Source organism: Cylas formicarius, unplaced genomic scaffold (assembly GCF_029955315.1).
Source record: "Cylas formicarius isolate icCylForm1 unplaced genomic scaffold, icCylForm1.1 PGA_scaffold_3__17_contigs__length_32017465, whole genome shotgun sequence".
NCBI lineage: Eukaryota > Metazoa > Arthropoda > Insecta > Coleoptera > Brentidae > Cylas > Cylas formicarius.
The window spans coordinates 25527319-25544227 of record NW_026844326.1 but is presented as its reverse complement, the minus strand read 5'-3'; the positions used below and the strand labels follow the sequence as shown (position 1 = coordinate 25544227).

Here is a 16909-nt window from a genome sequence, read left to right as displayed (position 1 = left end):
CAATAACTCATATAAAAGCGTTGCCGGTATTGGGTGAATTACCTAAAGAAAGAAAGACTATTCCCAAAAAGTCTAGGGTTATGTCCGTAAATAATGTTTTCGTATAGCATTTTGAAGAAACTAAATCAAATTTCAATAATACCCGTACGATTTAAACATCCCCCGAATCATTGGGTAATTAATATGGATGTCACTTTTTTTTAAATAAAATTTAACTCACATTTTTCGGTTTATAGTCGGTACTGCGGAAAAAAATTCATCCTATAGACAAGGCTTTGCAGCACTTCGACGATTTTTACCTAAAAGTGTTTGAAAAGAAATGGGATTCCATAAGAGAAGGTTTATTAGGAAAGCAAAAATATGTAGCAGTTGTAAACAATTATAGTGATAGAGAGGTTATAATGTCTGAATTAGAATTAATGGGGGCTCTGAATATGAGGACATTATTTACCTTAGAAAAGCAATATTTGAAAGACGAGTTTGAAAGTAAAAATAGAAAGTCGAGGTTGGAGAAAATATGGAAAATGGAAGAACAAATAGATGAAAGTCTGAACCAAGTTATTGCTGAAACTAAAGAATTTCAAGCGAACCAATTTTCACTTGAAAAAAGTTTGCAAGATGCGGAAATTGATAAGGAGAGAATGATAGACCCCCAAAACGCTCTGTCTGCTGAAATTTTGCAAGAATTTGTGCCAGCCACAAAGTTGAAAGGGCGGGAAGATTTCATTCCTGAGTCACACCATTACAACACATTTGATACATCAGTCTTTGATGTAAAAGTACAAAAAGAATATGACATACATTTCCCTGAGAACTTAAATGTCTACTGCTATGAAATTCATAATTTCAGTGACTTTAAATCACCAAAATGTGGATCTACAGGTGTCTTGGGATATTATCTCATGGACGGCGGATCTGTGTTGCCAGTTTTGGCTTTGAATTTAAAACCTGGTTGTAGTATGCTGGATGTTTGCGCCTCGCCCGGTGGTAAAAGCCTATTGGCTTTACAGACATTGTATCCTGACTCGGTGACATCAAATGATGTCTCAAACTCCCGGGTCAGTAGGATTGAGAATGTTTACCGGCAATTTTTGTATGATTTAGATGAACGTTGGCTAAAAACAGGGCGGATAAAACTCACCAATCAGGATGGTAGGTACCTGGAAGGCGAGAGATTTGACAGAGTATTGGTTGATGTGCCATGTACCACTGACCGACATTCGTTAAAAGAAAACGATAACAACATTTTCAAACCTTCCAGAATCAAAGAACGGCTGAGACTGCCAGAAGTGCAAAGTGAGATATTATTCAATGCCCTAAAATTGGTAAATGTAGGAGGAGTTGTTGTCTATTCTACCTGTACCTTAAGTCCCATTCAAAATGATGGAGTCATCCACATGACTTTGCGAAGGATTTGGGAAGAAACGGACTTGAGCTTCGTCGTGTGGTAATTTTAGTTTTTTAATTTTTTTTTTCTTAATGACAATCACTGAATATAAAACTGAAGTGCGATAAATGCCTCAGTCCTACTAAGGGAATTCTGCAATTAGCCTTTTTATGTTTTAGTGACTTGTCACCTGCACTTTTACATACGAGAAGGGTGTTCCAGATGGCCGATCAAAACTTGCTTCGTTTCGGCCATTTGGTGTTACCGATAAAGTCTCAAAACTACGGGCCGACCTATTTTTGCAAATTGCAGAGAGAAAAATAACCTATAATAAAATCCTATGCTTTTCATTGACATTCATTTTTTGTACTCCCTATATGACCCAACACGCAGGTTTCTTTAACTGACTTAAAGCGAGTGCCATTAATCGGTTTGTGTTCAGCCCGCTAGATGTCGCCTATTGACTATCGCTTGAAAGCCAGGCAAATTATGTTTGATTCTGCAGCGGCCGTGGATTATTAATTAAAAAATCAATAAATATTTTAAAAATGTACTTAATATTTGCAGTGATTCTCTTACAATATAATATTTTGTCTGTTTAGTCTTGTCACTATATTAGGCATTAGGCCGTGATATTCGACTATATATATGCGGGCTATTATCATATGACAGATATTCGACTATATATATGCGGGCTATTATCATATGACATGGCAGTCCTGTATACCGGTATGTCTAATTCCGGCAAATTGTCTACCTGTTATTAAATGGTTCTCTGAGTTTCTAGGAACATAGAATAAGAAAATTCTTATTTTTCGGGTTACAGAGTTGCAAAATTAATTGTACAAATTGGTATTTACAGAAGTGCCGTTCAAAAAATCAAAGCTTGCAATTTTATTTATTTTTTGTTATTTTTCACTTTTTTTTTAATAGAATTAAGAATTAGTTGAGCTTGAACATTAAACGAGTGTATAATTTTTTAAACGCACTAACGGAGACATTTGTCTATTTATATTGTTTATATTCTCTGGTATTGTTCAATCGTTAATTTTTTTTGTCAGTCAGAGAGGGCGGACCGGTAGTGTCTGTGGATCGTCGTCTGAAAACAAGTGTCGCTCGTCGGCAAAAGGGACGTATTATTCACCACGAAATAGTCTCAAAACATCGAGAAGCCCGTATTATAACCGTCTCAATTAATGAATGCAAGTAAACCGGAACGTATAACAATTAACGCCGACTAAATTTAATAATAATTCAACAGTCCTGAACATAAACAGCGCTCGGTCGCGCGGCGCTTAGTCCACATATCATCGCGTTTTTCAGAACCGAGTTCCTCAAATTGCTGCGATAAATTTAATTAATTAATCTAATTAACGTCGTCGGAGAATAACGCCGTAAAAAGTATTTCTCGGGACCGTAAAAAAAAGCGTACCGTAAAAATCGTATTTTACGACCGATAACGATCTCGATTTTCGTCAGTCGTTTTCGTTAGAGACGCGCTCTGTCGATTCCATGTTTAATTGCCCAAAATTAATCCCGAGTGCCAAATGGATGTAAAAGTATGATTTGAGGACAGACTGGCATGCAAAATACGCTTATCTACTCACTTCTAAAACCTACATCTAGTACTGTTTAGACAATAAAACCTTGCAACATACAACGTGGTAGGAAAAAGTATACGCTGTTTAAAAACTTGAGCATACTGTAGGGTTAAAACAAAAATGAAACATGTAAAGAGAACAAATATCATTTGTTGAGCTTAACCTCCATTCTTTTTCCAACTTCTCCATTGGAATTTGTGTAATTTAAGCTTATAAGTTTTGGCTTTGCATGATGTTTCTATTATGTAGTCCCCCCCCACCCTGGAGAATGATGGTCCCTTCCAATGTCTTTCGATTAAGGCATCATCTTAGGTTTTTGGAAGTAAGTTACTATTCATCGAGAAAATGGCCGAATGATCCTGGCAATCTTGGCCAAGAGCAGTAAAAAAACTAAATTTTTCGGTTGTATGATGTATGATGTAAGATTCTTCTTCTTGTTATTTTCGAAAATCGATGAAATCGAATTTTTCGAAAGTATCTACGCTCGTATAAAAATTTTATATCTCGGTAACGGTCCTATGGGATCGCCGTTGGAACAGAAATGATCATCAAAATTTTTTTTTTTATCTGTTTGTTCTCCGTTCTCCGATCTCCGTTTTGGTTTTTCCAGAATAACTTTCGAACCGTTGGAGCTACAAAATTAAATTTTGCCTGTGTTTTAACCCTCCACGAGGCACATAAGCTTATAAGATGAATGAATGATAATTGTCCGAAATTTGAAGCAATCGACTTCATATTTGGCACATATATGCAGATTTGCCCCGTGAATTACTAGCCGCAAATCGTAAAAAATATGGCTAATTGGTCCAAACAGTGTCATAGGCCGCATCAAGAGCTACAATTATTGTATTTGCGGTTTTCGTCTATCACATACGCTGCTCGGGATATTTGAAAAAATCCATATTGAAATCGTTATTTCGGGGGCTGTCAAGACGCGACGACATCATTGATTATTACGGCGCACTGCATGGTTTCAGAAAAAACTTATTTTCTCGAAAACCATTTACTATTTTCAAAAATTTTTTTAACCAGGACGCGTGGAAAATCCAGGTCTATAACCTCTACTTCGAACATGGGCAAAAAATCTAAATTATCATAAAAAAATCCGTTTTTGTGGGTAAATTATTGGTGATAAATGAAACTGGTGAAAATGAAAAAATGGAATGACATTTGCCGAACAAAGATGTGGAATCTCAATGTCACTATTACTATTCTACTTCGCTCCCCGTGTTTTGTATTTTGCAGTGCGTCGCGAACGAAAATGGAGCGACCAGCAGGAAGCTCGAGTTTGCACTTAATCCACGTCAAAATTTTAAAATACAGTTACGCTACATTTGTAACGTGTCTGGGAAAAGGGGTCGCTGCAGTCGCGCAAACAGGATCCTCTCGCCGCCGCGCATTGAATTTCTAACAATTTTACGGTAAAATGTGACGGATTATTCGTTATGGATGAAAGTTATTAATAGTCGGCTTGTTAATACCTTCCGTAGTCCGTGTCCGTAGCGACGTCATCGGATCGTGTAAAGTCCCCGACCGCAAATAGCGTAAGTAACGTTTCGAGCTTTTTGCCGTCCCGCTTCTGGCCCGTCGTATGTACTGTTAACGGTCAAAAAACGTTACGCTTTGTTTAACCTTAACTTCTTTGATTTCATTAATGTTTAACGCCGACCGGCTTACGTGCGCCAATTTCCGTGTTTTATCGCCTGTGAAGAAGAGGCGGTTTTTGTCAATTGCCGAGCGAAATATGTAGGGTACGTGTCGATTTTGTTTCTTTCCCTATCCGACCGTTACTTTAAGCTGCTCGTGGTTATGCTTTTTTTGTTCTGCGCCGATTTGACAATCCTGGAATGGACGCTGCGTGATAGAAAAGTGAGGCATATGTTAGGGATGGGGATTCATATCTTTCTCCTGCTCATTGATATGATTGGGGCAATGCCATGGGGTGTTCTCGTTGTTTAATTGCAATAATGGCGCGGTGCAGAAACTTGTCGTGCCCTAAAAAAAGATTTCCTTCGTCGCTTTATTTTTGAGATACAGGAAGAAACTGAACATTATCAGTTCTGAGACAGTTTCGTGTAACCGTTTTCTTTAAATTAATGGAAACTTTGTTTCTCGAATTCAATGCAATTTTTGGAATTTTTGGGTGTGGTGTCAAGAAGTTATGAGACCCTACTTAATTTTTTATATGGGACTCCTGGTGTATTTTTACTTATTCTTATTCGGCTTGTTTTCAGTTTTTCAAAACCATATTGTTGTGTAAAAATATTTCGAAGAATAAAGCTACAATTTTTAGAAATTTGATCAGGTGAAACATTTTTATTCACTCAAAAAAGGAAAATTTTAAAATTTTCTTTTAAAATTATTTATAATTAAAAAACTAAATCAATAGATCAAGATTACGATAATACTACAAATATACAGTGTCATGCCATACAAATAATAAAACGAATCAACGATTATCATATTTTCCTACTCCCTTTGTAAAATATCTAATTATACACCAATCTAGCGTGCGAAAAGCGTCACTTTACCACGTTAGTTTCTGGTCCCACGGATCCGAGACACTTCAGACATTTCCGGGAGCAATCGGATGTTTTCGGAGGTTTTATCGCACGTCTTGAATTTTAACGTTTGTCAATTGTGACGGTCCTGCGAATGTATTCGTGTTGATTTGCAAAAATGTGCCCAAAAACTAACGGTTGTAGAAAAAGTATGGTATGCAACACGTTCGGTAAACTTTTTAAGTCACTCGTTTATTAAACATTTAAACAAATTATATTAAAAAAATTAAGCACTTTTAACAGCAAAGTTGAGGCACATTCATATAAACTTTTGAATTGCTAATGTCAAATCAGTAGTTTTGCGGTTGCAGTATAATAGAGTAAGGTAGTAAAATAATGAGTGGAAAGAACAAGTAAAACAAGTCTAAGTTAAAGTTAAAGTTGAACTATACTAGACAAAGAAAAAAAAACTACTTTTTACAAAACTTTTGGATTCCTCCTGCGTCGGTTTTTGCTGAGTCGAAATTGCTGACGTTTCGCCAATCCTGTTGGCTTCTTCAGAGCTTGACTGAAACTGCCTCGTATTTTACTCTGTACCTGCTTATACTGGGTGTTTTTTTGGATGTATAGAACTTTAAGTTGGCATTACTGTTCAAGATGGCGACCGATTTAACAGCTGTCAAGTGATTTATTCTCAGTTTGGTTTGGCAATTCATCAAGAACAGACTCACCCCTGAGCAACGCTTGCAAATAGTGCAATTTTATTTCGAAAATAATGGTTCTGTGCGGAATACGTATCGCGCACTACGTCCATTTTATCGTCGACAAAATCAGAGCAGTTAATTCGATTAACCATGGAACGTTTTCGCTCCACATTTACTCTTATTGATAACTCGCATCCCCAGAGACGCCGGACGGTGCGTACAGAAGAAGCTATTGCTGCTGTAGAGCGTAGCATTGAGGAAGACCCGAATGAATCCATCCGCCATCGAGCACAGGAATTGGATCTGTGTCCATCCACTTTATGGAAGATTTTGCGGAAGGATCTTGGTTTACGTGCTTACACAATCCAACTCGTGCAAGAATTGAAGGCAAACGATCATCAAGTAAGGCGTAGATTCGTCGCTTAGCGATGAAGCGCACTTCTGGTTGAATGGCTACGTCAATAAACAAAACTGCCGCATTTGGAGCGAAGCTAATCCTCAAGTGTATGTCGAAACACCGTTACATCCAGAAAAACTGACTGTTTGGTGCGCTTTATGGGCTGGTGGGTGGAATCATTGGTTCGTACTTCTTCAAAAACGATGATGATACAGTCAATGGTGATCGGTATAGAGCTATGATTACTAACTCTTTCTCCAAGATCTTGTGATTTAACACCGTCAGAGTACTTTCTGTTGGGCTATGTAAAGTCATTGGTCTATGCGGATAAGCCACAAACGCTTGACCATTTGGAAGACAACATTCGCCGTGTTATTGCCGATATACGGCCACAAATGTTGGAAAAAGTCATCGAAAATTGGACGTCCCGATTGGACTACATCCGCGCCAGCCGTGGCGGTCATATGCCAGAAATCATATTTAAAATGTAATGCCACAAGATTATCTTTCGGATAAATAAAATTCATGTCAATCGAATAATCCATAGTTGTTTTATTGCAACTTAAAGTTCTATACATCGAAAAAAAACACCCCTTATTATATATTTTATTTATGGCTCGCTGGGTTTTAAACAGTGTTTATTAATTAACACTGGTGTAAAAGTATTAGTAGGTGTTCTGCATACAAAATTGAATTGTCAGCATCATAACCTAAATTTACCTAGATATCACATAATAGCACCACGAAGATCGTACAGCATAATCTCAAAAATGAAAACGTCTTCTCTTGTAAAGAAAAGGAAGTTAATAGCAAATTTTAAAGCGATATTTATGTGACCCAGTTTTTTTTTTGAACCCAGTTCGGTTATTTCGCACGATCAACTAAAAAAATATCGACCGACGCGAAACTCAAAATTGTTGTGCACGACGATTCGACGCACTTCGAATCAAAAATGGCCGCCGACGCAATTTAAGGTAATTTTCGATCTGCGGCTCACCTACTGAGCCAGATTCCGTTACGGAAAAGAATAATTCGACAATTGAATCGTGCGAAGCGGCAGTTTCGGCAAATTGCCGGGCAATTTCTTCGCATTGTCTAAATCGCTAATTAATTTTTATTTAAAAACGAAAATTCGGGGTTTCGAGGTCTGAGGATGTAAATTTTTTTTAATGGGAAACGACCGTCGGCTGAGAAATTTTTTTTCACCTGAGAAATTTCTCTGGACCGGTATTTTTTTTTAGAGCCACAAAAAATTACTTGCAAAAATTTTGTTTTTGGACTTAAAATATTAAAATTAATTTTAATTAATTATTGTTAGCTTTAATTAGTTGAATTATTCAAATTAATTATTACCATTAAGTTATTAAAAAAAAGTGTTTTAACTAAATTACATTAATTAAAGTATTTTTAAAAAACTAAGTAAAATATAAATATTTCACGCATTTCACGAAGAACAAAAACGATTACGAACAAGAAAAGCATAGGGCGATACAGAATGTTTAAATAATTATAATTAAAGATGGCGGAAAAATCATGTTATCTTATAAATGAAAAATGAACAATTAAACAATTACTTACTGCTTACTTAATAATTACAATAAGTATTACCAGTATAAAAACACACTTTTCCATCAGTCTTCTTAACTAAATTTAAGAAAAAACTTATGCAGTGGCTTTTTTCCAAATTTTATGTTTTATTTAGCAACTTTTGTCTCCCGCGATTTTTTTCATAATACTTAGCGATTCTAAATAAAAAAATACCTAAAGCAATGCCATGTAATGCTTTTTTCCTTACAAAACTGTAAGTTTTATGAAAAAATTGCAGGGAACAAAAAAGTTTTTAATAAACGCACATAACGAAATTTATTTTGTTCCATGTCGTTCTGTAAATTTAATTAAAAAGAATGCTGGGGTATTCCAATTCAATCCCCTCCACTCGTTAAAAGAAATGCAGAACGTATGTAGCTTCTAAATCTGTAAATTATTCTAATAATTTTTGTAACTGCGAAAGGGTACTAGATAGAGGAGTTTCCCTTTGAAAGCTGCTGTCTTTAAAAAAATAACTTTTAGGACAGACGTGAACAAACTAATGCAAAATTTATTTACCGGTCTAGTATAGTTGAAAAAAAAATCCTTCAATCACGACTTGGCTAAACCATATAACGCCCTGCACCAATCCCTTCTGAATGCGAGAATATACTTTTTTTCAAGCAAACTAAAAATAAATGTTAACTTACAGCACTGTATATCTTCCGTGCGCGGAAGGTCATTCCTATCCCTAGGAAAATATCGGAATTTACGTTTTACATCATTTTTTTACCCTAATAGCAAAAATCTTATCTTTTAGTTCGAAGAAAAGATTACGTATTTCCTCAGCTGAGGCGATCAGGATAGCTAAATATGTATAACACACGGAAACTTCATATTTATATATTTTTCGAAAAAATATCTTTTCAGATTGAGGTGCATAATTTGAACGTGAGGAGAAAGGGAATATTATTGTTATGAATTTTGTAATATTTTTTTTATGACCAAAAATAGACGTCCAAGAAAAAGAGGCCCCATAAGTCAATCATAAAATTGCCATTTTTGTGATGACAACATATGCATTTATTCAAGGGACAAGTGCAGTGTTGCCTAAATAGGAATGGTTACTATGGTAACTGTGTAAAGTCAGAGAAAATAATTCATAAGAGGTGCAACCATTGGCGCGCAAGATTAAAATTGTTATAGTCGTGTTCCCAATAGTCAAATTTAAATATTAAATAAAGTTATTAGTTAATGGAAAAATGTTTGTGTATTTCGGTAGGTGGATTCAAAACACAAATATTATGTTCAGAATGACATTAATTATTCTTTTTAAGCTCGTCACAAATAAACGTTTTTCTAGAATCTTCGAAAATACTCCACCAAACCGTTCATCCCGATGTATTATGAAAGAGAATTTTTGGAAAAACTACTCAATGAAAAAATGTATATGTTATATTAAGAAGGTACAATTTGGATATCTTCAGTGACAAATTCCCAAATTCTGCGAAATGTCGTACTTACCGTTTTCTAAGAACTTCACATTTCATAGTCAAATTAAGATAAGCTTCAGCATTAAATATTTTTTTTTCTATATTTCATAGGGATTCAATTGAACAACAACCAACACCTGACGCCGCCATACTTCCCCATACTATTATGCCTTCACCGTCATGCTTAACACTCTTAATTGTACCTACCTATTAGTCAATATTTAATGCCGCTCTTGTTTTACTCCACATTTTTCTGATTCAGTCCGATACAAACAAGTTAAACTCCATTCCAGAAGTCCATTCCATCATTTCTGTATTGTTTTGCAAAATTAAGTCTTTTTCGTTTATTTTACGATCTGTTTTTCCAAGCGGTGAACAGCTTTTTATATACAGATCTGGGATTAATTTTGATTTTTCTCTCTTGTCTAATAGTTACCGAGCCTTATTTTCAATTCTCTTTTCATTTTTATTTATTTTTTTTCTTTAATTTTTTGAGATAGCTTTATGGAACGCTTAATGTCTTTAATGTGGAAATTATTAGAGAGAGGAGCAGAGGTAAGGTGTTTTAATTCTATTTTCAGTGGCTCGGGCTGAGATAGTCTTACGGCTCTGTAAATAAGAGAGTTGATAACCTATGATCTCAGCCCGAGTCACTGAAAACAGAATTAAAACACCTTACCTTTGCTCTTCTCTCTAATAATTTCCACATTAAAGACATTAAGCGTTCCATGAAAAAATACACTTCCTTCACACGACCTTCCAATAGCAATGATGCCGCAAACAATGCTACACTTGCCACTGTGATCCTTCCTTACATTCAAAACATCACTGACCACATATCAAAAGTATAACGTCACAACCAGATTTACCACTTGTACAAAAATCTCTCAACATCTTCGGTCCGTTAGAGACAAAATTCCATTTGAGATGCTAGGAGTTTACAGCATTCCATGCATATGCAGAAAAGAATAGATTGGAGAGACCGGACGAAAAATATGAACTAGGCTCAAAGAACACGAAAGAGCCTTACGACTAAGACAAATAAACTCATCAGCTGTTGCCGAACACACTCATGAAACCGGACATAAAATTTTATTTTTATTTTTGAATCAATCATCCGAGACGGTGTTTATGCCCCTCATTAGCGCCCCCCTCAAACAATATATAAACAGGCACAGAGTAAAATACGAGGCAGTTTCAGTCAAGCTCTGAAGAAGCCAACAGGATGATTGGCGAAACGTCAGCAATTTCGACTCAGCAAAAACCGACGCAGGAGGAATCCATAAGTTTTGTAAAAAGTAGTTTTTTTCTTTGTCTAGTACAGTTCAACTTTAAATTTAACTTAGGCATTTTTTACTTGTTCTTTCCACTCATTATTTTACTACACTACTCTATTATACTACAACCGCAAATCTACTGATTCGACATTAGCAATTCAAAAGTTTATATGAATGTGCCTCAACTTTGTTGTTAAAAGTGCTTAATTTTTTTTATATAATTCGTAATAATTTAATCCAGAGAAATATTGATCTTTTCTGGTAAGTTATTTTTTTGACATTAGTAACGGTTTATCATAGTTCTATAAAACATTTTTAAAGAAATTGTTAACGTGCCTAGACTTTTGCTGGATGCTGTATATCTATGGGTCCCCTATACGTAACCGGAGTTTTGTGAGAAATTTCGACGGGGGCGGGATGAAACATTAATTTTTATGCCGCAATCCGTTTTTTAGGCACTTTATCAATTACTCGTCCGGCCGACCATAACCGCGCGCTTGGCCCTCGGGCCATATTACGCACCGAAGCCAGCGGCAGGTGCTGTTGACTCCGCCGCGAACGAAAATTGCGTGTATATATAGTTACGAGCTCGAATTCCGACGTTACAACAAACAATCAGACGGGACCGGACGCTAATTACATATCCGCGATCCTACGAGAGATCAGAACCCGACATACCTAATTCGAAAGGGCATTAATCATTTTGCCTGATTGAGCAATCTTTGGCCGGGGCACGCTTGTCAGCGCCGACGCGCATGTTTACGTTATTATGAGTTCGCCCCTGTATATGTCGAGCGGACATTTTCTCGCGCTCCTCATCAGGTACTCGCGGAAGAGATATCTCGTGGCGCCCGGGGGCACCAAAAAAATGGAAAAATTGAAAATTAAGAGCCACGCTACACGCGGTTCGGCCAATTGCGGCGTATACGGGGTGTAGCAGGTTTTTTCGGAATATTTCATTTTATTTCATTTTTTATTAGCATGCTACAAACATAGAAAATGTATACAATCAGTCGTGGCAATGAAATATAATAATAATAATAATAATAATAATATTTATTTTCCCAAAGAAGTTTGTACAGGAATAGTCAAAATACATAATACATACAATATACATAGAAATATGAAAAAACAATTCCTCAAAAAAATTTCGTCTAGATCAGTGATGAGGAAACTACGACCCGCGTGCCGTCGTGAGAATGTTTGAACGCGTTCTTACTTCGTAATGTGAAGACCCGCATAAAAACTTCACATCAAGAACTACACTAAATTCATTTTATATTTTGTGCTTACCTTTTGCTTTTTTACTATAAAAATAATAAATGTATTTAATTATATATGTATATGTTTATAAAACACATAAATAAAGCGTCTTAAAAAAAGTTTCCCCACCACTGGCCTAGATTATAAAATGTTTTGCACAACAAAAATATTTATAATCGCTTTTTAAATAGACAAGGTTTTAAACGTCTGTCTCTTCACTACAATTGTTAAAAATACGAACCCCTAAATAATCAGGTGGCCTCGAAGTCGTCGACAGCCTACATTAGGGAACATGCAGCTCTGTCTTGTATGCTTAGAATGTACGTCACCAACTAACTTAAAATTCGATAAATTGTTAAAGACATACAATGACATTTCAAAAATCAATAGATTCTCCAGTGTGAGAATTTTGTGCTGCCAAATAAACCCCTACTGTTAACTGTTGCCTAGTTAAAATCTCACTAAAACTAAAACTAATTGAAATTGTTACCGAACGATAGTCTTCCGGTAACTGGCGACTCCCCTTCTAAAAACTGGAACAACTCTATTTCTTTTTGGCTAAGATGGGAATGTGTGACTTAGAAAGTATAGATTCGCCAAGAATATTATCGGACCTATTATCAAACTCAATACTATTTTTAATAAAAACGTTGGTATGCCATCGGATTCAAAAGACTTTTTATCTTTTCTTTCTCCATAAAAGATAATATATAAAAACTGTGACCAATTCTTTTGTTATCCAACTGAATCTTTTTGGGGGCATCTATAAATTAGTTATTGAATAGAGACACAACAATATTAGGCTCATTCCCGATTTTATTACTCAGCTTATTCATTAAATTGACACTGGACCGACAATCAGCCGACGACAACTCCGAACTCACCCTCCAAGCAGTACTATAACGATCAACAGAATCCGAAATTTGTCGCTGATAGAAAGCTTTCTTAGTTTTATGTTTCTTCCGGGCCTTTGTATATACCCTATTCAATATATAACAATATAAACACAAAGCATAATACAGAAATCGTAAAGTGCTCTGTGGACATCTGGACGTACATTAAAGCCGAACGAAGATTATCACAGATGCAGTAGTCATGTCCGAGGTTATCCCTATTCCGTATTTTGTAGGGGTGAATTTGATTCATGTGTATAAAATCCGTTTGATTGTCATAAGCGTAACCTAGACACTTAAGTATATAAGCGCTTGGCAGTGTAGGAATTTCAAGCTCCGAAAATATAGATTTGTGGGTTGTGATTATTCTAATTACCCTACGTTGTAGCAAGCAAGCAAGTGGGAGCCAATAATATGTTACAATCTACAGTGCCCTTTAGGCTACGTATTAGAAAAATGTTTTTTGATTTTTTTTAGTCACTTGGTCTTTATTTACTTCGTAAGAGAAGATTAACGAAACTGTTTTCCCTTCGTTAAGGGTTAGTTTTTTGTAAACCAATCATTAGTTCTAATTCAGTTAATTAAGTTAATTCAGTAATATTTTTTTTATTTAATAACCAGCAAACAACACCAGCCAACCATCCAAAAAGGCTTTATGAGGATCGTTGATACATATGAGAAAGAGGGTAGATCCCATTACTGGGACCTGCACAACGCCATTTCTCACTGCTAATGTACTCGAGGTTTTATATTATTATAGCTAGGTTTCTATTATTATAACTAGAAATGAACCAACTCGGCTTCGGCTCAAGATGTCAAAGTTGTAATATTTTATTTTTTTAACAAGTCGTCCACAGTCGTAATATGACAGGATGTTGTACTCGTAAAGTTGCTTTCTTCTTGTACTTTGATTTTAACTTTGTTTTTAACCAGCTTGGTGATGGCAGAGTGCGTTGATCTACCGTCCCTGAAAACGTATTGCTGACCAAAGTAAAGACCAAAATTTTCAAAATGTTTGTTAATTTGGTTTTTTAATACTGATTGAATTATTTTTTATATACAAGGTACCGTAGAAATAGGTCTAAAGTTGTTTGCAGTAACTTCCCCACCTTTATGTATAGGAAAATTTTTTGATATTTTTAAAATATTTGGGTATACTCCCTACTTGATTAGGGTATTTATCAAATGTTCATTTGATAAAGACACGCTGTTGTCGAAACAATTGTCATGTCATAATATATAATTTCGTGAAAATCTGAACTTTTAGTTCTTATTTATTTTGATAAATGGATTTTCATCAAGTAAAAGCCACCTCAGTTCAATTACCGTATAGAATTTTATTTTTAGCTTCTACGCAAGAAAGAGTAGATTTTGTTCTGGTTTCTTCTGGTTCTGGTTCTTACCATTGTCGACATAAAAAATAATTTCCTAGGTTTTTAAGCACTTTAGACCCATGAAGGAATCTTAATAGTTCCTCGCTTTCGCAGGCAGTTTCTAGAAGAGCTCAGGCATTTATTCCTGGCAATACTATTTTATATGGAACATACATGTATGTATGGGAGCTCTAGAAACACGATTTATTCAGTTTTTTAAATAGCACACCCTGTATATTCTTTCATTTTCGAATTCTACTAAAGAAACTAACCCATTTATGGGCACGTTTCCTGGCTTGTAAACATTGAACATCGTTATTTGCATTGAAAGTTTTACACATCGTAAAACCTCATTTTCATTTAATTTTAATTTTTATGTAATTTAAAGTAAATCCGTTGATCTGTTCCTAAGATACTTTTAATAGGTCAATTTCAGATTTAATAGATGGCTCGAAGAGAATACGCAATATAAAGTATAATAGTTTCCAGGAAAATAATCTGAGTTTCTGGCTATAGCGTTCTCTAATTACCACAAAAAAAACCTATTGATATTGGATTTGCGAGATTTTGTTGGTATATTTAAATTTCTTTAAAATATATCTAAAATGGTTTTGCTTGCACAAACAAACAAATTTGTTAAGCTCAGCACGCGACCGCTAGTAAAAAATATATTTTTTAATAAAATTTTTTAAATATGATGTAATTTTGGTTCACATTCCATTACGCATAATATTCTTTTTGTGAAATTTACATTAATCACATGGTTCAATCGCCCTCTCGTTTCTTGCATATTTTATTACTTTTTAATGATAGCTAACAGACTATAAAACGTCTCTTAAATATTTAGACCATGTCTCATTAGGTTTAAAGGCCTGGAGGTCCAATTTAAACTAAGAAATATTAGCTTTACCTCGAAACAGTTTTATTTGATTACCTAGTACCATAAAATTTTTTGTTTTTTGTTACATTTCACTGAATTCTCCTGAATCTTATGCAGTGGTTTTATCATCCCGATTCAAACATTTTTTCTCACTTTTCTCTTCTAAAAAGCAAAGTGCAAAGCAAGTCATACTCGTTCGTTCAATAGTCTAGTCTACTTACTACTTACTTTCTGTGTTATTTTGTACTTTTCTTTTAATGTACTGCTGCATCTATATGTAGCAAAGCCTCGTTTATAAAGAATTAAATAAATATGAATGAAGTCTTTTATTGCATCGCTAATAATAAGCCCGATGATAGATCAGTCTCATCATTTGCTGACAACTTGTTAATTTGTCTTGTTCTGTTTTCAAGGTTGTATTTTATTAATTTTGATTTGTCATATTTTAACGGTACATTTTGATTACTGGCTAATTAGTGCTAGTGTCACAGTAATTAGTCTTCAAGTGTTATTGAATATTAAATATGTATTACATGTATGGTTAAAGAAAATGCCCGAATCTTGTTTTCAGTTTGGTTGTTTTAAAATGGCGACACCATTGGCAGGTTTCTAAAAAATCATGCTACTTGAGTAACTCACAAGAAAATGGATATATATCGCAACAAATACAGATAAAGAAGGAGGTCTTTTGATTTCAATTTTCTTCGATGCCATTTGTTTAGTTTTGATTAGTTAGTGAGAGAGAGAGAGAGTGAGAGAGTGTGAGAGAGGGGGTGGCGGGGGGTTTAAACCTTAACACATATCTAAATACAATCTACACATTTCAAAGAAGAACCTTATGATAAAGTACAAATTTACATTTTAGTTATTTCGCCCGGGAAGAAGTAAATGCCTTTTTAAATAAAAGCTAAAAGTTTGATGCCCAGGCACAAGGACCGAAGCTGGGCACTTGGAACACACTGTCTATAGAAAACCAACACACACTAATAGATATCTGAACGCTAAATCTCATCACCACCCATCACAGATACAGGCAGTGGCAAATACATTAATTGCTCGATCCTTCAGGCTCACAAACGAGAGGAACAGAGATAAAGAACTGAAGAAAATTAGTACCTGTCTTCGACAAAACGGATACCAAAGGCGCACCGTCAGCAAGGCAATCAGTAAACAACAACAGCCGCAGCAGAGAGTGCAGGACGAGACCCAACGAAGATCGATCGCTGTCCTGCCATACATCAAGGGGGTTACTGACCAAATCGGCCGAATATTACGGAAATACGACATATCAACGGCATACAAACCTGACCATACCATCGGAGCAATACTAAGAAACCCAAAACAAAAAATTACTCTGGAAAACCAAGGAGTATACAGTGTAGCGTGCGGATCGTGCAGCCTGACGTATGTGGGACAGACCAACAGAAGGATTTCAGCCAGGCTCGAGGAACATCGTTTAGCCACAAACATCCACCATCCATCCAAACAGCCACATCGTTTAGAAACAAACAAACAACATCTGCTTTGTTTCAGCACCAACATCAGACAGGCCATAAAATTGATTTCGGCACTTGCAAACAAATAGCTAATATTCCTGATTTTAGGACTAGGAT

General features: G+C 35.5%; 1 protein-coding gene and 1 long non-coding RNA gene across 4 annotated transcripts; one reads left to right on the top strand and one right to left on the bottom strand.

Moving 5' to 3' along the window:
* Positions 1-56: 56 nt before the first annotated feature.
* LOC132699240 (5-methylcytosine rRNA methyltransferase NSUN4) lies at positions 57-1720 on the top strand. Of its 2 annotated transcripts, none has more exons than XM_060665855.1 (3): positions 57-174; positions 237-1447; positions 1567-1720. In XM_060665855.1, exons 1-3 carry the CDS (start codon positions 94-96, stop codon positions 1709-1711), a joined length of 1437 nt encoding a protein of 478 aa, XP_060521838.1. In that variant the 5' UTR covers positions 57-93; the 3' UTR covers positions 1712-1720. The 2 variants fall into 2 exon arrangements, with proteins under 2 accessions (XP_060521838.1, XP_060521839.1); XM_060665856.1 differs by lacking the exon at positions 1567-1720 and having other exon boundaries at positions 237-1152; positions 1262-1430.
* On the bottom strand, positions 1191-1708 carry LOC132699242 (uncharacterized). Of its 2 annotated transcripts, none has more exons than XR_009618486.1 (3): positions 1594-1708; positions 1364-1540; positions 1191-1316 (listed from the first exon to the last, which is right to left on the bottom strand). It is a non-coding gene; the product is annotated as an uncharacterized LOC132699242 (long non-coding RNA). The 2 variants fall into 2 exon arrangements; XR_009618485.1 differs by having other exon boundaries at positions 1364-1526; positions 1594-1691.
* Positions 1721-16909: the final 15189 nt, after the last annotated feature.

What these genes read in the sequence shown, in the direction of transcription:
- LOC132699240 (XM_060665855.1), top strand. Translation starts at nt 94, where the DNA reads ATGTTTTCGTATAGCATTTTGAAGAAACTAAATCAAATTTCAATAATA. An exon ending in AACATCCCCCGAATCATTGG is followed by an intron (nt 175 to 236) that starts GTAATTAATATG and finishes TTCGGTTTATAG; the next exon opens with TCGGTACTGCGGAAAAAAAT. An exon ending in GACTTGAGCTTCGTCGTGTG is followed by an intron (nt 1,448 to 1,566) that starts GTAATTTTAGTT and finishes TTTATGTTTTAG; the next exon opens with TGACTTGTCACCTGCACTTT.